This window comes from Lycorma delicatula, chromosome 8 (genome assembly GCF_047948215.1).
Source record: "Lycorma delicatula isolate Av1 chromosome 8, ASM4794821v1, whole genome shotgun sequence".
NCBI lineage: Eukaryota > Metazoa > Arthropoda > Insecta > Hemiptera > Fulgoridae > Lycorma > Lycorma delicatula.
The window spans coordinates 81,230,779-81,255,191 of NC_134462.1; the positions used below are offsets into that span (position 1 = coordinate 81,230,779).

Consider the following 24,413-nt stretch of genomic DNA (forward strand, 5'->3'; position numbering starts at 1 on the left):
CGGCCTTCGGTGGGTCTCAGAGGTGGGTAGTGTTGCTGGATCCAGAGTCTCCTCGTTGAGGGTTAGAGACTGGCACAGTATAAAAGATCCAACCGGCAGGCTGATCTGCCTTGCCAGATGTACAGCTGGTGGGCAGGAAGGCCCGTTGTGACACTTCCAGGGAAGTGTCAAAGGACACTTCCCTGGACTGAGTTATACTTAGCTGTGGATCCAGCCCAGGGGAGGGGTATAAAAAAAAATAAGGTGGCTGATAATCTAATAGTACAATTACAAAATAAAAAGTTCAGAAAAAGTGGAAAATCCACTAAACCAAACAAATTTTTGCATGACATGGAGGCAATCAAAAACATATTAAAATTGGAATAAAAATTTACTTCTTTGCAGTCAGATGAGATTTTACACTTTTATCAAATTGACATTCTGACAGCCATGAACAACAGTAATAACTCAGTTTGAGAATGTTGATGAAAGTGCATTAAAAGAGTTGAGTATGCATCTGTCTGTCAGAAGTATTGAATCCAATGTCAGTTAAAGATACTATTTTACTTAGATTTTTTGTTTTAATCAAGAAAGTAAAAAAGTGATGTACACCTACTTGAAAGACAGCACTTTTGTTGTGCCTCACAACACTTTAACTACAGCAAAATATTGTAACACCTGCGCGCGCGCACACACAGCACACATAATTTTATTGAAATTAATCTTTTTAAGATTCATATTGTTTCTCTGTACTGCTAAATTATATTTAAATTCTGTTAAATAAACCACCTAGTACAGAATATTGAGATAAGACATGTCTTACCTTAATTTTTCATGAAATTACTTTCACGAGATTCCACAACCTTAATCACGATTGAAATAATTTTGTTGTAGCATAATAAAATTTAAAAATAAAAATTACATACATATTAATCAATATGAGTGCTGCTATCTGTTGCAGTTTTCATAAGACCGTCTCCCTCAAACACTCTCTGATGGTTTTTTCAAATTGAACATTTGTTTGTATTATAAATGTAATATTTTTCTAATATATTTAATTTTAGCCATCTTTATTAATTGCTAAATTTGTGTTAATATAAGAAATACAATATTTATTGCTTATCAGATGGTGTGGCATATTAATTAAACACAATTTATAATTTTTTTAATTTCTATAATGTTCAAGAAATCTAGTTTTAAAACATCCATTTGTTTTTCCTAGATAAATATCATCACAATTATATTTAATTTTATAAGTTCCACACATATTGATTTCTCTATTATTATTTTTGTGTAAATATTTTATTATGTGGCTATTAGGTTGTATGCTGATTTAAATATTTCTTTATCGTAAGTTTTTTTTTAGTAATATTTTCAATGATAATATTAGAGTAAAAATACCTTATGTATATTTTTTCACTCATTTGTCTTATTACATTGGTTGTAAATTAACTATTTTGTTTTAATAGTTAACAGTTTTAATAGTGTTTTAATAGTTATTTTATATATTATTATTCTTTGATTCCTAGCTGGCAAGTGGAGGAGAAGGCTGGCTGAGCAACCAATTAATAAATATTATTAATTAAAGTAGTATCATATCTATTTTCAACCACTAAATTTTTATGATGTTTATTTCATTATTTAACTTTTCTTTGTTATTACGTGTGCATTTGGTTGCTCTATTAATCATATTTGCATAGGTGTTAATTTTATGAGATTTTTTATGAATTGTTTCAATTTGGTTGTTCTTTTATTTCGATATTGACTTCTAAATAATTTAATATTCTATAATTATCTATTTCAAAAGTGAATTTAAAATTTTCATTATAAGAATTTAATTTGTTTAATGTTATATATATAATGAGAATATCATCAACATACCGTATTCATATTAAAACATTATGTGTATGAGTGATGCCAAGTTCTAATTTACTCTCAAAATTCTGTATATAAATTTCTGACATAATTGCTGATAGTAGAAATCACATAGGTAAGGTACTTTTTTTATATAATATTTGTAATCAAATTCAAAACAGTTTTGTTTTGAAATATATATTTCTTATAACAGTGATGATACCTTTAATAAATTTTGAATCTTCTTGGTTACTTTTTAAATTATTTTTTTATGGTATGCTCAATAGGTATGCTAAGATATATGTTAGTTATGTCATAACAAACCATTTTTCTATTAAATGTATTTGGTAAATTCATTTTATTCCTATGAATTTTATCTATTATTTTGGATATAATATAAGAGGGGCAGATTTAAAATTGATTAAAGGTCACGTTGGAATGTATAATTTATGAATTTTTGGTAATCCAGTTAATTTAGAGGCAATCAATTCAAAAGTTAATAATCTAGAATGGTATTTTAAATTATTATTATAATTAAAATTTGATCTGGATTTTTTTATTAGACTTTTTGCTACACTTAGAAATTTGTTAGTTGGGTATTAATTTTCTCAGATTTATTATCAACATATTGTTTCATTAAGTTATTATATTTTTCATTTGTCATGATATGTTTTATCTGATTTTACTATTAAAAATTCTTTGTATTAATATTTTTCTTAATTGGTAAATTATTTGTTTATTACTAAATTTTGTATTTTTAATTTTTTGAATATTGTAGTTCATAATAATAATATAATTGCTCCTAATCTGTAGGATTCATTCTGTTAGAATTTAACAATAATCTTAATTTTATTATTATCAATTAAGTTAAATTTAAATGCATTAGTGATAATTAATTTTTCATTATCATTAAGAAAGAAATTATCATGAAAAATTAAGGTAAGATGTGTCTTATCGCAATATTCTGTACTCTGTACATATATAAAATACTATAACATATAATAATATGATTAATGTAAGTAAAACACAACAAAATAAATAAAACCTGTTTACCAAAGCTCTGAGGATATTATAAGAAGCAGCAAAATAATATAAATTAGATTGGATTTTATTTTTTATGAGAAATAAGGATCTGGCTTTATTCAATAAGCATTTCAGCTGCTAGTTTGACTTTTTGTGTACTACTAAATAAGAAACAGTCTTATTGAGTAGTTCCAGACGACAGGGTAACCACCTCAATCAGCACCAAAAAATAGCCATCCTGCTGACTACTAGAAAGTGCCAATGTGATTCATAGATGGAAAGAATGCAACCAAAATGGCAGCTGACATGCTAATGGTATTTATCTAAGAAAGAAGGAATTATATAAAAAGGAAATTGAAGGAACAGTCAACCAACCAAGGGACTGCCTTTAATCAAGTTATTATATCATATTGCTATACCAGTGTCATCTACACTACCTGTGCTATATATAAATAGGTGGGGGTTTTAAAATTTATTAATAAATAAAACATATAATAATTATATGTATGAAGTAATATGCATTTATAACTTTTAACCTAGTGTAATAATGGCAAAACAAATAATATTTATTCAATTTTTAATCCATCTTGCAACTTCATACTTTGAGTTCAGTACACAACAGGAACAAGTTCCTCCTGTTTGTGCCAAGTTCCTGTCAGGTGTTAACTGTATCTAATTTACCTCACTGAAATGCACAGATGCAAATAAAACCACTAAAAAATAAAAATAAAAAATCACTTCACAAACCACGTAATTGCACAAGTTGACAGAAATTCAATTTTTTTTTTTTTTTAATGAAATTCACTACAGAAACTTGAAGCTTGTGCGTAGGAATATGAAACATTATTGCTGTAGCGCATGAAAAATACCATGCCTGACTGGGATTCAAACCCGAGAACTCTGGATGAAAGGCCAAGATGCTATCACTCGTGCCACGGGGGCCAGAAAATTATTACAGCAAGCGTGGTTTAGCAAAGATCAACTGAATCAACAGCTGGTTTTATTTCTCTCTATGTTTTGACTGTATTTGTAACAAACCATGTTATACTAACTAAATGATTTTAATGGTAGTTTACGGTTAATAAGCAGTTGTTTTTCTTTAATTTTGGGTGCTCTACATATTTCAAATTCTTCAATTGCATCCATATTGTTGACCTTCATGACAAAAGTATAAAGGTGTAAAATTTACAAAGAAACTGGAATGAAAATGATTGTTATTTATCAAACGCAGTATAAAATTTGGTTTTGTCACAATAACATTATTGTACTGCCATCAACTTTTACAACTGATTATTTACTTATATTCAGCGATCTCATTTTCATTGATGTTTAAATATAACGAATTGAAATATAACACTTTCATGAATTTGTTTGTAAAACAAATTGTTAAACAAAAAGTATGAAATAGCAATACTGATTTAATTAAAATTGAGATAGATATTTATAAAAATTTTAAGTCTATTTAACAATTTGACTTCCATGAGATCCCATATGGAGTCTCATCTAGTGTTAGTAACAGACCACATAAGAAAAACCTAACTGTTCCCAATTGACCACTGTATGTTTTCAGCAAATGCTAATTAAAGATTTCTGTAGCTTTTACTATCTTAAGAAAGTAACATATATATAAGTGATTTTTATGGCCTCAGGATATGAGATCCCAAATGGGATCGATCTCATGGTCTCCCAGTAGCTCACATATTCTATTATTATATTAATTCTATACAATAAAAATATATATCATATAAAATAGGATATAAAATGTTGATGTTAATGTGTTCTTGGTTAACTAAACTTAAATCATATAGCTTCTTACTTAAAATTGACTATAATCTACCAGCTGCTATAAAATTCTTCCTGATATGGGACTGAATTTTATTTGAATTAGCTCTGATTCTCGCTAGATGATACATATAACTTCTCAATTTTTAAAATAAATACAGTATTTGCACCAAAAACACAGTAAAATTTATTGACTAATAACGTTGGAGGAAAACAAATGTTATCAATATATAATTTTTTTATAAAATTAAAAAGCTACTATACATCAAACATATAAAAGAAAATTAATATGTGTGAAAAATATAAACTTTATTCAGAGATGGCTATGAAATAATAATTACTATGATTTAATAAATAAAAATATCTGTTTTTTAAATTTATTTTCCATAAAAAAAATTTTTACCAATAAAAGACTGAACACACTGAGCCCTTAGTATGCCTCTTTGATGTTACTGACCATACATTTTTTCCAAATTTAGCGGAACATTGGTTGTAACATGCAATACAATCACTCCTATAGCTTTTTATTAATAAAAGATAAAAACTCAAATTAAGCATTAAAACCTGTTATTTGGTTCCAATAAATTACAAAATTATAAGCCACTTAAAAGTTAACTAACAGGATGCTAAGTACATCAATTTCAAGTTAGAACGTGGGGAACACATGCACCTAAAAAAGCACGTAAAATGAGATGCCATACACAATTTCCGTATCCTACAAATTACTGTACAAGAAATTCCAAGTGAGATCTCATGGCCGAGATCCCAATTGGGATCTAATGGCCAGTTAAAAAGGACAAAAAATATCAGAACAGCAGTCAAATTGTTGAGTAACTTAGAGACTGTTAAACATTAAAAATAAATCTTGAAGTAGTATTTCAAGAGATCAAAAAATAGATATCAGAGGAATTTTTGCAACCAAAATTGTGATATAACTAGATGACAGTGAGTAAATGAACAAAATACATAAAAAAAATACTATTTTTTTTTCTTAAATTTTTTTTCTTTCTTGAATATTACAAATTTTACATAAAATTATATTATCATACTAATAACAAAATTCAGTATTTTTAAATAGTGATGCATTCTATAGAAATTTCTTACAAAATATTTTTTACAAATAATACAAGTCCTGACACCTGTGATATTATCAATAATCCTATTTGAAATATAAAAATTGAATTTGATTTTAATTTAAAACTGAATTGAATTTAAATCAGAAATATAAAAAAAATTATAAATTCAATTTGTTCACTTAACTAATATTTTACTTTCTTCTTTCACAAAATCCAGGTTCCACACTTATAGAATAATGTTTCCTTTACACAATATTTCTTTAAATTTTGCTACACAATGTCTTTTCAATCAATTTTTCTTTTTCTTTCCATTTTAAATGATACTGATTGATAGTGCCACTAGTTTTAAATGCCAGTAAAAAATTTTTAACAATACACAGCAAAGTTAATGCAATGCACTCCCAAACTGAAGGTGTCATATCTACTGAGACAAATTATTCAATATGGTTTCTTAAGTTTGTACACTATCATTAGTTCATACCTTTTCTTTATATTTTCTAATATACTTATGCGTGAAAGAGGTTGTAGAACCTTCAGGATACAAGACTGCAAGAAAACAACAAATAATTTTTGGTTCATTGATATCATTTTTACTCTTTTTTTTATGGATTGAATTTTCTGTTACTTCATTAATTACAATTCTACTGGGTGAGCAGTTAAACCGAAATGCTGAAGACTAAACTCAATTGTGATGTGTAACTTTTTATGAATGAAATGAAAGCGTAAATTAAGCTGAATTCTGTACTTATGATGACAAAAGTATATTTATCATACTTTTACAAAAGATGTTCAAAGTGTGTAGGCTTTTGAGTTCAAGTGACCATATTGAGAATTACCTGACACAAAACATCAGTGCAGTCAATTCCTTGCTGAATATTCACCTTCAGTTTATCGATAGTGTGAGGATTTGATTCATAAATTCTATCCTTCAAATAGCTTCACAGAAAAAATCACAACTAGACTAATCAGGAGAAAACAGATACCATCACCCTCTCCTGATAGTTCATTCTACAAAACTCGAATGAAAACATGCTAGTGAATCAATCGTTCTGATTTGCTGAAAGAAGGTGTAGTAGTGTTTTTCATAATCTATTAACCAAGCATAGAATTCTTTGAAAATTGTACAATACACTTATGTATTAAGAGTCCAGTCAAAAAATATTGGTCCCACTGTAATATTACAAGTAACCACACCATGCATCAAATTTATCATTGTGAAATGGACAGTTAAACATTTTTGTGAAGATTTATAGTCATCCAATATCTATATTGTGCAAATTTACGTGCCAGATAAATGACACTGTGCCTCATCTGACATGAACTATACCACTGGTTCTATCTGAGCATTGACAATGTTTTTGAGAAGCCAGTCACAATTATTAAGATGTTTCGGTTTTCCTGTTCTCTTAAGCGTGCACAATTGTTATAAAGAAACGTTTTCAAATTTAAATCTTGAAGAATCTTATGACAAGATGTGTATTTTACACATCACTGTGATAACTTACATATACATTTTTATCGATCAGCAGAATTAATATCAACTGTGGCCCTCTGGAGTCCTAATAGAAGGTTGCCTATTTACATTTTGTGTTTGAAACTAACCCTCTTGCACGTCATATTTAACCAAATCATGTAATACTGACATTTAGAAATTCATTCTCACATTCATGAATACTGGCATTCAGAAATTTTTCTGTGAATATTTCATGCTTTTCTTGAAAGGCTCCAGAATGTACATGAGCTTCTACTACAGTAACCCTTTCCTCGATCAAATGAGGCATTTTAGAAAAACACAACTCATAAGAAAGAAACTATACTTCACTGAAGCATGACCAGTTTACAACTGTCAACAACAGATGAGAGTAGTAATATACATAACTGATAATGGCAATACTAGTAGCAGAATTAAAAATGATCTCAAATAACAGCAGTGTGAGCTGGCTCAGTTTTTGGTTTTCAGTTGCTCACCTGGTATATTTATAATATTCACAGCGTCTGAACTGTAATCTTCAATCCTGTAATATTAATTTTAATTTTGTACAATCTTCTTTACAGTTTTATGATTATTCCTTGAATATAATTTTTTTGCATTATAAAATAATATAAACAGTATGTTGAAGAATGCAGAAAAGTCATGCATTTCTACCCCTGATGTTTATCTTTAAACGATTAAATGTTAAAGTACAGGTGTAAAAACTTCCATTCTACATTATAGCAAATTTCTCTTTTAATTAAGATTAGCTTAATTAATTATCTGGCCTTCATCAATTATGTTTATTCTGATGTTCAAAATCATTGGATTAGATGAAAAGCCTACTTGGTGAGGTGTCTTATACAACCATCTTAAACTAGTGTGTAAATCAGTGAGGTTAAATGCAGATAACAGATGTATGAAAATGTTACTGTACTCTATATTACCTGTATTTGTTTTTCAGTTATTTAAAAACAATATTAGTATGATTTAAAACAAAATAAGAAACAACAAAATGATATGAAACTAAAAAAAAAAATGTTAAATGTTAGATGCAACACCATAATAAACTCAAGTTCTGTCAATTAAGAACATTTTTAAAAATATTTTCTCTATTCTAGAAAAAGTACATGATAAGTGTTTTAAAAAACTACAGTAAAACACAAACAAACCTAAATGAAAACGACACATGTACTTGCCTCAAAGTGCCACCTTCTAGGGCACCTACAAAATAAATTGATAAAAAAATACACAAAATTAAAATAAAATAAACTGAGTGAAATATAAAATTATTAAAGTGTCTAAAACATAATATAATAAAATAAACTTATAAAATTAATAATTAACATAATACAAAAAAAATACAAAAATTAGAAGAAAATAATTCAAAATAATGAAAATCTGCAAAAATTGCTGATACCAATATCTTAGAGAACAGAAAGTAAACTCAAAAGTAAAATACAATTAGAAAAATAAAATTAAAAATTCATTCTAATCAGTGTTAATAATGTAAAAAAAAACTGCACTTCTAAATTTTCATATTTTTTAATATTCAAGCCTGTAAAAAATTTTTTATGGTGTCATAAACTTTAACTATAAATTATGTGTAGAAATTTATGTACAATTATTTACCCAGTTTATGATGGTTTTTTGTTTTTTAATTGTAGATAGAATTGCAACTAATATAACAACTATGGCCTTTAAAATTAATAAATGCAAACAGTATACATGGAAAATACGACCAGCATGTTTAACTTCTGTTAAGAGTAGGAAACAGTTTATTATTACACTATATTACCACAATTATTGGTTTATTTATATTGCTATGTTAAATAGTCACTCAATGAAATTTCTATCCTTACTTCACACCCTTCAAATTCCAGGATTTGAAGGGTGTTTCGATTTGAAGTTCCTAAGAAGATATAATGTTTAAGATATTTACATATTTTCATAAAATGAAATACTTTTATTGTAAAATTCACCCAAGCTCTCAGCTAAATTTTTTCTGAACAACCAAATCCATAAATATTAAATATTATATTAAATTGCATAATTATTAAATCGAAGTTATTTTCTTTATATCTAACATAAGAGGGGGAAAATACAACTTTAACAATTCTTAGGAACGATTTCTCAAATTTTCTTTCAAGTTTCGATAAGCAGACACGACAATTAAACTTTTAATATGGATAGGGAGATATCAAGATATCAAAAAACTAAAATGATACATTTAAATATAACTAAGTAAACTAATATCAAATCAAATTCTTCATTTTTGGGATGGTGAAAGAATATATTTCTGTAAAATTACTTTTGTTGATGAATAAATGAAAAAATGAGATCATAAACTGACCAATCTAGATGAAAGATAATAATTATTAATGGTAGAAAATCTTATTAATAATTTTTCTCAAGATCTGGGCTGTATGCAGATTAAGACATTTCAGTATTTTACACAAAATATACTTGAGGTCCAACGAACCTGGGAAAAATTATATGCCTAAACCTTTTTCTGATGAATTTTAGATAAAAAAAAACTAAATGCATCCATTGTATTGGTCATATCATATATCTTTGCTAATGGGTTTGAAAAGTAATATAACGTGCTTCACAATAATGATAAAAATCAAGGAAGGTCTAATTTTGATACTCAAATGTATTCCAGCTAAGAAATACAACTTGACTTCAGAAAATTTACTTTAAAAAGCTGAAAGAAAACTAAATAAGAGATACTCTTTTTGAATACATTTAGTCCAAGTTAACTTTAAGACAAACATAAATAAGCAAAACCCAGATTTTTTAATGTTGATCCATTCAGGACTGAGTACAGTGTGTGCATGTCCAGAGTGTAAGTCTGATTTAAGTTAAATTACTTTAAACCTGTAATAAAGCAAATGTCTTACAATTATTATGAAATAACTTTTTTAGGTTTAAACTCATTATCAAAGATATAACACAACTACCATATTTGGTCAAATAGCCACCATTCAAGTTCACCAGTTAGTTAGCCAAAGAACTATTCTGAAATTAATCATCTTTGGTTCAAATACAAATACTTGGTAACACTACAACTTGAAATTGCATTTGAGGACTTTGTTATTAATTATTGTAGTTCAAATAACGATGTTTTTGTTGAAATGATTAGCCTGAAAAGTTTTGGTGTCTATTAAATAAAGTTATTAGAAAAATGTTGCGTGAAATAAATATAAAAAAAGTTTTTTTCAGTTGTCTTCAGCACACATTAATTTCAAGAATGAAAGTTAAGCAGTCTAAGATAGCCTTATTTTATTAAACCTTAAAAAACACCAAATCCTTGCCAGGAACTAAAACACAGATCAGCTGATCACTGATTACTATTACTTTAACTGTCAACCTCTTTTGCTTTAAATGAAGCATCTTTTCACCTCTTAAAAAGCTTGATTTACATCTAATAGTGAAAGCTAGCTCAAACTCACATATATTTTTTTAAAATTTCACTTTAAAATATAGTCAATTTAAAAATCTTTTTTATATTTCTTAACACCATATCATGGATACCAAAATTCAAACTTCTTGGTTTTAAATACATAATGATGGGGGAAGCAGATATTTATTACAGGTATTTATAGTGGTATTGATCATATCAATTCAGAATGTCTGGCTATTTTCAATAACAGCAATTTCATGTTTTTGAGAAAAAGATTTGATTCCTATCAGTGTTAGACAGCTTGATCAGAGTTTTTGATGTGAATTAGTAGAAGCCTTTACCTAAACTAAGAAGGTAAGGTGACCCCAAGCTACCTAGCTTATACATATGTCAGAATACAAAAGACCTAAATTTTGTTTACAGCAATGACAACTGCTTAATGTTCAGATCTCCATTTACTAAAAAAAGAACATATTTCAACATCTTTTCAAAGATAAAAAAAATAAAAAAACAAAAATTAACAAAAAGAAAAAGAAGATTATATGAATCTAGAAAAAGCAAAGGTAGTAAGTAATATTTCAGAGGCAATAATAAAAAAAAAATTAATAACATCAAAATACGGAAAATGCAGCAAATAAAAGTAATTATAATGAAGAATTCACTCTACAAAATATATAGATATAAAAAAGCAATTAATTTCAGAATGGCAAGCAAAAGGCAAAAGAAAAAAATCCGTGCATCAAATACAGAAATAAGAAATTAAACAATTTATTATCTAAAATATTTCAATTTTATATACATACATGCTTTTTAATTTACATAATAATAAAAATACAATCATTAGTATAAGTAAAAATTAACAAGAAAGCAACAATATCCAGCACCTGAAGAATACCGAATAAAAACTAAAAATAAATTTTAATTTTTTAAACAGATTTTTAGATTAACTTTATAAAAAGAAAAAAACTTTAAATAAATAACTTGTTATAGTTAATAAATAATGATGATAAGAATTTTAATTAAAGTAATATATGTGATAAACATAATTAAAAGTATCAGGAATGTATGTTTAAAATAATAATAATAAAATAATATAATATTTTTTATTAATCTAAAAAATTAAATTTAAATAAAACATAATCATGAAACACAAATACAAATCACTGAAAGGATAATTCTCTTTGAATCAACTGACTATTACAACACCTTTTGCAGTATGGAATAGCATTATAAAAAAAAGCACAACTGAAAAATTGGAATAAATGATTATTACCACTCAGCAGTTCTCTACAGAGGAATAATAACATCTCTTCCTTTCATCTGGAAATTTCTGGATTCAGATCCCAGTCAGGCTTGGCATTTTTTCAAATGCTATTAATTTAATACATCAGGATAACTGTAATTGGATATCAGCTCTTCACTCTTACATGTACAAAATACTTAAGTAGAAAATAATATTTTGTTTTATCAATTTGACCTTATCTTGATGGAATAAATTTAAGAATACATACATCAATGCAATGTATTAGGACAAATTTGAAAATTAAGAAGAAAAAATATCTGCGATATTAGAGGAGGCAAAAAATTCAAAATTCTTAGTTTGTGAAGCACTCATAATTTATTATGAGGTTTCTTTTGTTTTTTATGGCTAATTTACCATGGAAGTTTGACGCTTATAGATGGAAATATTTTCTATGGTAAATTTTTAAATATTTTTAATTATTTTCTAGTAAATTTTTTCTATGGGTTTTCAATTACTTCTAAATTTTGCCTTTTCTGATTAGTTAGTAAATTTAATGGACATTTTAGAAAATATACACTTTCTGACAAAAAAATAAGATTGAAGGAAATGATATTAAGCAGATAAAAAGACCTGGATGGAAAGAAAAACAGGTAAATAAAAGTAGTAGCAAGTAGATTGTGCAACTTTTAAATAAGAGAAGAAATATAAATGTAAAATAGAAATTTGAGAATTTAACTGATATCACTTTTCACTAACAGGTTAATGACCTGTTAATCAGTAGGTCAGAAACTGAAATGAGGTAGCTGAAAACAGTAGCAAATAGTTTCTACAGATATCATTAAGCAGCACAATCTAACTTATGACATCAGGTAAGAAGACTCTAAATAGCACATGAATGCAAGAGCTTTTAAGTTTAAAACCAGAGACTGAGGGGCTGCTAAGTTTAAAAGAACAGTAACTGAGCTTAAAGAGTGTACTTAGAAGAGCAGCATGCTATTTTATATCTTTTCTTTACAAAAGGTCTTCCTGCAAACACTATCCATAAGGAAATATTTCCATACATTTATATTGGAAATGTTTACGTTATGTTTATGGTGTTTGTTGCATAAAACAAAGCACAACTGAGCCAATAAATTCTCTCAAGTTCAAAACTTGTTGATAAAGACCAACCAACAGTCTTAACCGTTGGTGTATATATCAATGGTAGTCCTGTTAGACTGAGACAGAATCAACAGTAAAACAGCTGAAGATGATTCAGTTCTCAGGTGAGTAATGATAACATAGCAACTTGACCAGGGTATTCTCAAGGTTATGGATAAATAGTAACCCATGATTGTTAAATCATAGGTAATCAAAAGTACACTCACAGTGAGTGCCCACTTAATTGGCTGAAGAAGTCAAGAAAATCAAAGTGGCCTATGCTTACAATATCTCGTTCAATACATCAGTGATATAGAATGCATGATTTTCATTGTAATAAAACATGCGTAAGTCAAAATAGGCCTAAATGCAATGCATGATTCAAGCACTGGAAACATTCTTCTTCATTTTAACACAACATTACTGTTACACCTTCAGGTTGATAAGGATATGCTTTTAATTTTTAGGAATTTACAATGATTCCAAAAGTAATATGTTAAGTGAATGGTGCATCCTACTAAGACGTTCTGTTGGTGCTTATGCTTTGATCTATAATTTGAAGAAAATACCCAGACCTGTTGCTAACCGTGAAAAAAATGACTAAAGGTCAAAACTACAAATTATTTTTTCTGTGACAATACCAGACCTCATACAGCTCAATTAATTCTGGAGAAAGTTGATGAATTGAAAATGCCTTTCCTCAAAACTCATCTTATAGTCTTGACTAAGATCCAAGCAAATTTCTCATATTTGGTCTGCTAAAAGCTCACCTGGATATGGCAAATATTCAGAAGAAATATTTACCGAATTGAAATAATTAAAAAAAAAACTGGATAAAAAGTGAGATGCGAGATGTGTGTACAGTTGAGCCAACAGTCTTAACATTTTTATGCATTAACTAATGAAGCACTAATAAAATAACATAATAAGAGTATAAATGTTCGTAGGGATTATACAGAACAATAACTTTGGTTTTCATTCATTAAAAGGGCTTTCCAGAATATTTTTATAGCTCTATATGACCTAGTTAGTGATTTTCTTTTATAATTTCATGAAAGTAAAACAATCACAGAAAAGAATAACAGGAACAAAACTAAATCAACAAATACAGATTTAGTAAAAACATCATTTCTGCTATTAAAAAAATGAACAATGGATAAGCATAAATATAATTTAAAAAAATTTTAAACTGTGTTTGAAACCACAATAAACTACCCTGATCAACTGCCTCTTTACAGGTGGATTATCTCTACACCTTCTACTTTCTTTATCTCTGTCACTATCAATCTCTATTACAGCTGGTGTAGTATAGCTGTTTAGCTATTTCTTTAGTGAGGCTAAATGGGGTAGCAATAATCAGCATGCTCAACTAGAATTCAGCATATATTTCTATTGTTTACATGAAAGTAAACAAATAATTGCCAAAATATCTACCAGACAATTATGAACCTCTTGTTCCTCCCAATATGAAATGAACTGTAGATATTTTTATTTAATCCTTTCAATTAGTCTTAAATTTTCAATAAATATTTTTAATATAAATTCTAGCACAAGTAAAAATTGCAAAGAAATTTAAATGAGATTTTTGCTTCTGGAAAGTACACGCTTAAATAAAATAACAGCAATATGAGGGAATGACTTAACAAGTGATTGGAAAACCCTATTAAAAAAAAAAAACACAGCAATTTATTCAACAGTCAGTAATGTATCAACATGCATACAATGTGTGGGTGTACAATATCAATCAAAATCAAAATAAATATACACACACACATACACACACACACACACACACACACGCACACACACACACACACACACACACAGAGAGAGAGAGAGAGAGAGAGAGAGAGAGAGAGAGAGAGAGAGAGAGAGAGAGAGAACAGAATATAAGAGTATCAGTAAAATGTTTATGCATTAAATATTATTATTTATACTCTTTTAAATGTGAAGTATAATATTATCTTGGAAAAACATACAAATAAAAAGGAAAAGAAAGTAAATAACAATTAGTAAATTTCCCCTCAACCTAAATAGTTAAAATGACACATTAAAATAATATTTAAAAAATTAAAAAAGCATTTAAAAACTTATTAACCAAATTATTCCACCGCAACATACAAAATATTCTCTATTAGAAAAATAATAATAAATTAGAATTTACAATAAAAATATATGTATAGATAGATAGATATATTTATAATCTAGTAGTAAAGTAATTAGCCCATTTTTTTGAAGGGGATCTAAATAGTTTTGATGGCGATCTTTTAAGGCGTGGTAATGTAGCTGCTCTTTCCATAATTTCTGTAATATGGGGATACTCACTGCGGAATGTATCTGCAGAAACTGCTGTATCTTTATTAGTCTGATACTGGCGTGGTTTACGTCCACTCCAATCTCTTATATTAGAATCTGCTCCTATAAAATAAAGAATGAAAAAATCAATTATCTCTTTAAAAATATTACTGTAATTTTTACAATCAATTATTTTTTAATTAATATTATAATTCTCACAATATACTATAGTCTACACTGAGAAAATGCTAATTAAATATTACTATCAAATTTGTACAATTTGTAAGATATACAATTAATTTGTATACTATCAAAATACACAATTTTCATGACTTAATGGCTTGATATAAATCTATACATCCAATCTGAAGTTACACACACATAGAATCGACAGAACACACATTAAGGTTTTACCATAATGGAGGATTTCTTGTTGTAAATTAACCACTTTTCATCAAGATAATAAAAAATATGATTATGATGGATCATAAAAAACATTAAGATCATAAAAAAAAATCTAATATTTTTCCATCTATTATAGAGGATAAAAAGAAATTCCCCAGTGAGTGAAAGCAATCTTCAACCATAAATTTTCTACATTTTTTTGGACAAATTTTCAATTCATCACTGGTACCGATGTCAAATTGCAACTTTAACAGAAACTCTGACCTCACATAAGGTGGTTATCGTTCAAGAAATGTTCTATGGACCTTTATCCACAAACTACTTTTTCTATTTCTTTTATCATAAGAGTATCTAAATTTCTTTAAAAATGTGTTAGTCCACAAAAAATTATTGTTCCATAAATAAATACAAAAGATACTGTTATCAATGTTAAATTTATTTAAATTCTACAAAGTTGAAACACTCTTTAGAAACAATTCATCCGAGCATAGTAAGTAAATTTTGTAACTATTTAAGCAGGATGGTAAAAGAGTTAAATAAAAAAGATAGTTTTTATAAGCAGGCACCAATACCAAGCAATACTTTGCAATCAGTCATTTTACAAGGTAGAACACAGAATAGCAAAATGTAAGAAGCCCTATACAATTGCAGAACTCATTCTACCGGTTGCTGTAGATATGGTGAACTTTATGATCGATGAGTCTGCTGAGAAGCTATTTTCAAAAGAATTTTGTCCAATAACACCATCAGCCACAGAATAAGCTGATAGTGGAAGTCTTCATTGATCAATTAATTGAAAAAATGAATGTGAAGGAATTTGGCTTGCAGCTGGGTGAGACTCAGATAATAACCAATAATATTGATGGCCCCTTTATACAATTTGTAGATTTGCTAGTACAGTTTATAGATGGTAATAACTTTGTAGAAGACTTTCCCTGCTGTAAAAGTATCACTGCTAATGCAAAAACTCAAGGCTTGTTTAAGATATTTACACATCCAAAAACAGTTTGTAATGGACTACAGTTTGGAGTGTAGCACTGGTGTCTGTACTGATGGTGCTCATTCTATGTCCAGCTGTTATGGAGGATTACATGCTTTTTATTCAGAGCAAACCCACTGAAGCACTGTGGATCTACTGTATTATTCACAGGGAAGCATTTGCGTCCTACATTGAACCAGGTCTTAAGAATAAGTAGTGATGAAGTAAACTTTATAAAAACTTGGCTGTTGAAGGCAAGACTTTTCAAAAAACTATTTAAGGATATGGGATTAGAACACAAATCTTTGTTGTAGTACAGCACTTCATGATAATGTATTGTCTTTCTTTGATAATGTAATGTATTGTGGTAATGTAATGCATTGTCTTTCTCATGGTAATGTATTGTCTTGTATGACTGAAATGAAATAAGAAATTTATATATTTTTTAAATAGGAGGAACACAAGTAAATGAAACAATTTGAGAATGAGGAGGTTTTGGTAAAAGCCCTTTAAAAGTTGAATGTGAGAATTTTAGCTTTTATTAAAGCAACTGAAGCTATGGAAAAGAAAAATAAATGAATAAAGAGTGAATTAATCAAGAGGCAAAGTATGTTTCCCCTAGTAACAATTTTTCACTTCCAATGGATTAAATTTTTCTTGAAATTCTATTTTGAAGAACACTTATCACAGCTTATGACCTTTTTGAGAAATACTTTCAAAAAGATAATATTGATAAATTATTACCTTATAATAATTAATTGATAATTAGCAATTTAATTAAACTGCTCCATCTACACTTACTGCTGCAAAAGAAAAGAATTTGACTGAGTTGTTTGTGACAGTATGTTGAAAACAGAATTTAGCAGGATGGAATTAATTGCATTTTGAATGTCAGTAAAATATGAATATCCACTTCTAAGTGGTAAAGTTCACAGAATTTTAATTCCAACAGCAACTTCTTATTTGTGTGAAGCTGTATTTTCAGTAATTGCTGAATCTAATTATCAAGGGAAAATCAATATGGAGTAGGAAATGGGATGTTTGTGTACATTTTAATTCCACGATCTGAGAAAATGTACGGTGATCAACATGCTCATCCATCCAACTAATATTACTGAATAATTAATTGAATTTGTTCGATTAATTTTTTTGTGATCTAAAATGTATTTTATTTATTTTTACCTAACCGTTGCAAAAAATATTCGCTATTTCACAAAGTGTACTTATAAGAATTTGGTGTGGAGCACCTTCAGAAAATCTGGAATAAAGAAGAGTGTGAGAATTGAAAAAGTTTGGGAACCACTGGAATAATATTACATAAGAGATCAATCTACTATACACTGGTCTCACTGATTAATTAACATTTCTAGATATGAATTTTAAGAATAAATATATAACTACTATGATGTCAAAATTATGTTCCAGTTACATCTATTTAATTTTTTACCTTTCAAAGCAATACCAGTCTGATGTCCAATTACAGTCACTCAATGATAGATGAATTTTGTATTGTACAGAAAATTACATATCTGGTAAGCATTTAAACTAAAAACTATCTGTTGTAAGGTACGTAAGGTACAGTTGCTACCACAAGCTAAGATGGTTGGCAGTGTTTATTTTTATGAATACTGTAGCTTTAGGAACTGTTTATTAGAAAATTAAATATGCTAATTTTCAGATAAGGAAAAATAAAATGGAAACATGAAAAAGTTTAAATTACGAACTAATATTTGAAAAAATAATAATTTAATGCTAAAAAACCAACCATTAATAAAAAAAATCAGTCTTTTCTAATACAAATCCTGACCAATATTGTATGTTATTGAAGTATAAAATTATAAAAAATAATAAAAAGAAATAAAAAATTTATGAACACTATCAGATCAATTATAAAGTAATCGTATCATAAACAAATTCTAATAAAAAAAAAAAATCTATAACAAATTTGATTGACATGAATAAAATGTTATCTTACAATTTTATATTTACAAAAATAATTAAAAAAAAGATAAAAAGCATTTTACTCGAGTGGTTACTTTTATTAACATTTCAAAACTGAACATCTGCTAAATGCTTATCATAATTCACTTATAATTAATTCATGCATATGTTCAAACAATGTTGCATAAATGAATGTTTACATAATTAATTTAGTTTGAATGTTTTATAGTAAAATTACACGTTTGGGCCAATTTTTTAAACACAGAAGACTCCTTTATGAATTAATTATGATTATACTAAAATACACAACTTCCTTTTTATTTACCTAACAGTTCTAATAAAAACATATATTTAAATAGATTACCTTAAGTACTCCCTCCTGTCAGTGCCAGTATTTATCTAAAAATATGCTTGTTCTTTATATGGACTTGTTTTTTATATGATTGTTTATATGTACTTGTTAATATAAAACTTAAGCAGAACATTGAAACTACCTATTTATTTATTTTTTATTTTTAATTAATCAATAATTGTCTGTCAAAATATTAATTATTTAATAGCATATAATAATTGGTCACAAAAGCTTTTCCATGATTCTTGGGGGATTCATGCTCGTATTCACTACTATAAATGAATTTTTTTTATTATCAAAACTTTTGCCTAGTGAGTGGACAATGAATTTTAGAATTTTAACCCATTTTTTGGAGATAATGGTAAATTAATTGATTTCTATACATTATTTTCCCAATTATGGATGTGATAAATATAAAGTACAAGTTCAATAGTCCAGTTGCTCTTACTTAGAAGTAGTAGTGTTTGGTACATAAACCGCTTCCTGCAATAAAACAGAGTGAAGGTACTGATTATAGATCTGAGTATTACTAGGATTTTATAAGGTACAAGAAACCTCCAACGTTTTGAAGAAGCGATAAGAAAAAGCAATAGGAAACCACTTCATTCTTCACTCTTCCTAGTAATCTGACATGGAATGCTTGATTTTAAATGACAGAGACATACTCAAGATTTGAGCAGTATGTATAAATTTAATGCTTAACTAATGATTTTGGTTGCAAATTACTTCAAATCAATGGATAAACAGAGTATGAAATTAGAAAGTAGTGACAATGAAAATATGAATGTCATGAATGATTTATTAACTTTTCCCCCCTAATATTGCATGTACTGATAGGAAATCCTTTTGTCTCCTTTTGATTGGATCCATACTTGTTCTTATCTTGTGTAAAAGAAATTCAAATGCACATCTGGTAATAGGATAAGAGTCTATCTAAAAGTAATACATGATTTGACACTGAAAGTATAGATTTAGTAGGGATGGTTAGGGTGCAGCTGGAACTATCCTTTCCGTGGGTTTCCTCCTTGTCAGAACTATAGATAGATTAACCAACAGGCTTACAGCCATTTTTGTGAGGTGATACAACTGGACAAAAAAAATGTACATATCAATTCTTATACTATACTTCAAGATGATGGGTAAAATGCCAGTAGTACATTTTGAAGGTAATTTAACTATATAATGTTGCTTGACTACTATAGTTAAATTACCTTCAGTATCAGTAATGAAGACAAGGATGGATGGATAAAAAGAAAAATAAATTGGTCATCTATTTAAAAAAAAAACTCTAAAATTATTATTATACATTTTTATCAATACTATTTATTTAAGTTTTATAACAGCGCTGATTTTAAAATCGGCGAAGTTTAAACCAACATTCAGGCTGATAACTAATATTTCCAATTTGTATATAAATATATTTTATTAAAATTGTTATTTAGGGCACTGGGACAATAATTAACAGAAATCAGATATGAACACACCTTAATATTAACTTTATTTATACGTTTTTTGAATCCATGGATTTATCAACAAATATAAAATATTACACTGGAATTGCAGCATCTCTGCCTTTCATCTGTAGGCTCTACATTCTAATTCCAGTCAGTAATGGTATTTTCACATACTAAAAAATTAATTTTCATCTATCACAGTGAATATTATTGGATATCAACCTGTTGTTATTATATAAACAATCAAACTGCAATAAATATTGCAGTGGCTATAACATTCAAGACCATTTCCACGAGGAAAAGCACAAACCATATTTTCATCACAAAAAATATTTTTTAGGGATTCACAACGAATACTATATGTCTATTTCCTTACAGAACTAAGAATTAACATTGCATGTATTATGCTATAACTTTAAAAGATAAACTGAAACCTGCAAATCATTGAAAGAGTAATATTGTCAACTCTTCTGATTGTTTGCTCGGGATAATTCTTGCATTTACACTCCTGCTTCAATAATGAAAATATTAGAACTCAATAGAAATGTATTAGTCCAACCACAAACAGTCCAGATTTAGCATCTAACATCTATTTCAGTAACAAAAAATTTTTATGAAGGAAGTAATTTGATTTGAATTAGGAGGTCGATGATACTGTGGGAGTTAATAAGCAACCAAAATACCTCTTTCAATCTGGGCTCAATCAGTTTCCTGAGAGATGGAATAAATGCTAGCAGGAAACTACACTGAGAAATCATGTCTGTATAAGTCACCATATTGAAATCAATAAATAAACATAATTCCTGTTCATACTTAAACCCTCCCCTATTTCGATAATATAAGATGGTAAACCGCATTCATTATAAAATGATAATCAAACAATTGTGGATCATCTCAGCAAACAGAATCTTACAATGAAAAAGTAAGAGGTAAATGAACAAAGTTTAAACAGCTGTAATAGATTACCATACTTAATTAATAGTTGGTATAGTTTACCATTTGGTTAGATAAGTGCCATGTTGTTATCTTTTTTTTCATTAAAGGCATTAGTAGTTACTATCTTTAAAAGAATTGTATAATAATATACTTTGTCTTTCATTTACAGAAATAAATTTCTACCATCTTCAAACCAGATATTTCTGTAACATTTGCAATGTTAAAATTATAGAAAATTGAACAATATGAAGTAACAAAAAATTAATAATGGTTGAAGTCATGATTACGAAACTAATTTCCATAAATCTCAAAGTTCAACAAAGCTGGATGTATTATCCCTTTGAGCTATTGACATTTATTAATCAATAATTACCACAATGATCAATATTTCTTAAAACAAAGGATAAAAACACAATAATAAGCAATAATTAAACTCACCATACACCTGAACTAAAAGATCATAAATATCTTGATGTCCAAACTGCATTGCAATATGTAACGGTGTGTAACCCTGTAAAATGAAATTAAAATTTTTAATTATATATATATATATATATATATATATATATATCAGTTGTATAATAAATAAAATGTTTATAGCTCTATCACAGTTTATTTTGTACAGAAATTTTTCCTACAAAACAGCAATATAATATTCATATAACATAGTATACTGTTTATACAAAAAAACCTTTCTCTTCAAATTTTATTCTTAGTTACAATAAAAACAAAATTGGTAATAAAAATAAAAAACAATCTTAACAAATCAATTTTCAACTCAAGAGAAGATGTTCCAGGGTTAATTCCAACTTTACCTCAACCACCCACACAATTATCTAACACTGCTGATCATAATGACAATCATCTTTCTTCCTTCAGAAGTAACACATGATATTATAGTTAGACACAATAAAGAAACAATTGTAAGACAAGAAGTGAAGGGAAAAATACTCCCAAAAACAGCTAAAATAATATATCCAAAAATAAGAGGTGGCCCTTGCTAAAATTACTAGATGAAGAATTTCTCTAATAACACCATTCAACATGATTTTTGTCTCACAAGTACCAAGAGGTGTACTTAATGAAGTTTTTATCCTCTTTTCAAATATGTATTCAGAATTTTTCCATCACCCACAGTTTTTTTTTGTAATTTTAATTTTTAAATATTTAAAAAGTTTTTTCATCAATTTGTCCATCGTCAGGTAAAAGCTTCTAGAGCATTGTAAATATGATGGAACCAAATGAGTTAACTCAAAGGGTAGTGTTGCTACTGTTGTGCAGGTTCAGATGTGTATAGACATGTAAAAACTTGTTCTAGTGTAGCACACAATCATCAGAACAATGCCAGTTGTGAGATAGTAGTGAACCAGTAAACACATCATAGTAATTGCTTTGTGTGTCTGAATTATTGTGTATTATACATTTACAACTTTATTTCTTTTAATTAGTCATTATACAAAATCCCTAGAGTTTATTTAAATTATGCTAACAATTTTTGTTATGTATGTGATGAAGTGACGCTCAAGTCCCAAAGGTGAAACCTTACTCTATTAATAAAAAACTGTTATGAACTTTATTTTGGGTGTAAAGTCGGAGAACAAACAAGCGCCTAGGCCCCAAATATCTGTTGTTTATCGTGTTCTAGGCTTCTCACTGCATGTAAAAATGGCACACACCACATGCAATTTGCTATCCCTATGATTTGGAGGGAAACCAAAAATCACTCTTCTGACTGTTATTTCTGCTTAACAAACATTAAATGAATGAGGTCAAAATCGAAACATTCAGTGGTGTACCCTAACTTGCAATCTGCAATGAGACCAGTTCCACACTGCAAAGAATTGCCCATACCAAAGCCTCCAGAACATGTGATATTAGATGAAGAGAGCTCAGAGTCTGATGGAAGTAAGGAAGAAGAAGAAACAGATTCTGGTGATACAACTTTTGAACAAAGCAGTTCATCTGAGCCTCATTTACTGACTCAAGAAAATTTAAATCTCATACGAGATTTAAAGTTATCCAATAAACTGTTTGACATGCTTGCTTTCTGGCTAAAAGGTGGAATCTTCTTCAAAAGAATACAAAGGTATGTACTTATCGCAATCGTCATTCTGAATTTGAAGACTATTTTTCTGAAGAAAATGGCTTAGTGTTTTGTTACGACATTTCTTCTCTTATGGAGACACTTTGTAATGAATGTAACCCAACGGAATGGCGCTTGTTCATTGATTCCTCTAAAGTTAGTTTAAAAGCTGTGCTTCTGCATAATGGCAATAAATTCCCATCAGTACCTGTGACTCAAACGGCTAGTGTGAAAGAAACATATGAAAACTTTAAATTTATATTGGAAAAGCTTCAATACAGTGTTCAATGCAAAGCAGTGTTCAATGGAATATTTGTGGTGATTTGAAGGTCATTGCAGTTACTCTTCGTCTGCAGTTTGGTTACACAAAGTACTGCTGTTTTGTATCAATGGGATAGTGGGGACAGAAAAAACCATTTCATTAGGAAAGAATGGCCTAAACACGAATCACTCGTTCCCGAACAGAAAAATGTGAAATATGACCCATTGTGTAATCCTAAAAATGTGTATCTACCTCTGCTACATATTAAACTAGGATTAATGAAGAATTTTGTCAAGACCATGTACAATACTGCCGGTTTCATGTACTTAACAAAAGTTTCCTAAAATTACCGATGCAAAAATTAAAGAAGGTATATTTGTGGGTCCACAAATACGACCACTGGAATCCACTGGAGAAAGCTTGGCAAGCATTTAAAAATGTTACTCAGAGTTTTTTGGGAAATCGAGAGGTGGAAAATTACTGTGATATTGTCAATGATCTTATAACATCTTAAATAAATTTGGGTTGTAACATGTCCTTTAAAGTACACCTTTCTGTACTCGCATCTAGGTTTCTTCCCGGAAAATCTTAGCACATTGACCTATGAGCACAGGAACACTTTCATCAGAAGATTTCAGCTATGGAAAGAGGTGTCAAGGCAAATGGAATTTTAATATGCTGGCTGATTATTGTTGAACCATCAAGAGGGATGCTCACAGGCGAAATATAGCA

General features: G+C 28.4%; 1 protein-coding gene across 1 annotated transcript in view; it reads right to left on the reverse strand.

The window, feature by feature from the left end:
- The window catches only part of LOC142328613 (uncharacterized), a 51,136-nt gene extending 29,294 nt beyond the window's left edge, over nucleotides 1-21,842 (reverse strand). Inside the window, exons 1-2 of the mRNA XM_075372426.1 lie at nucleotides 21,775-21,842; nucleotides 15,300-15,392 (exon numbers count right to left, since the gene is read on the reverse strand). Coding sequence (XP_075228541.1) covers nucleotides 15,300-15,392; nucleotides 21,775-21,823 — 142 coding nt within the window. The 5' untranslated portion in view covers nucleotides 21,824-21,842. The remainder of the gene's footprint in view (nucleotides 1-15,299; nucleotides 15,393-21,774) is intronic.
- Nucleotides 21,843-24,413: the final 2,571 nt, after the last annotated feature.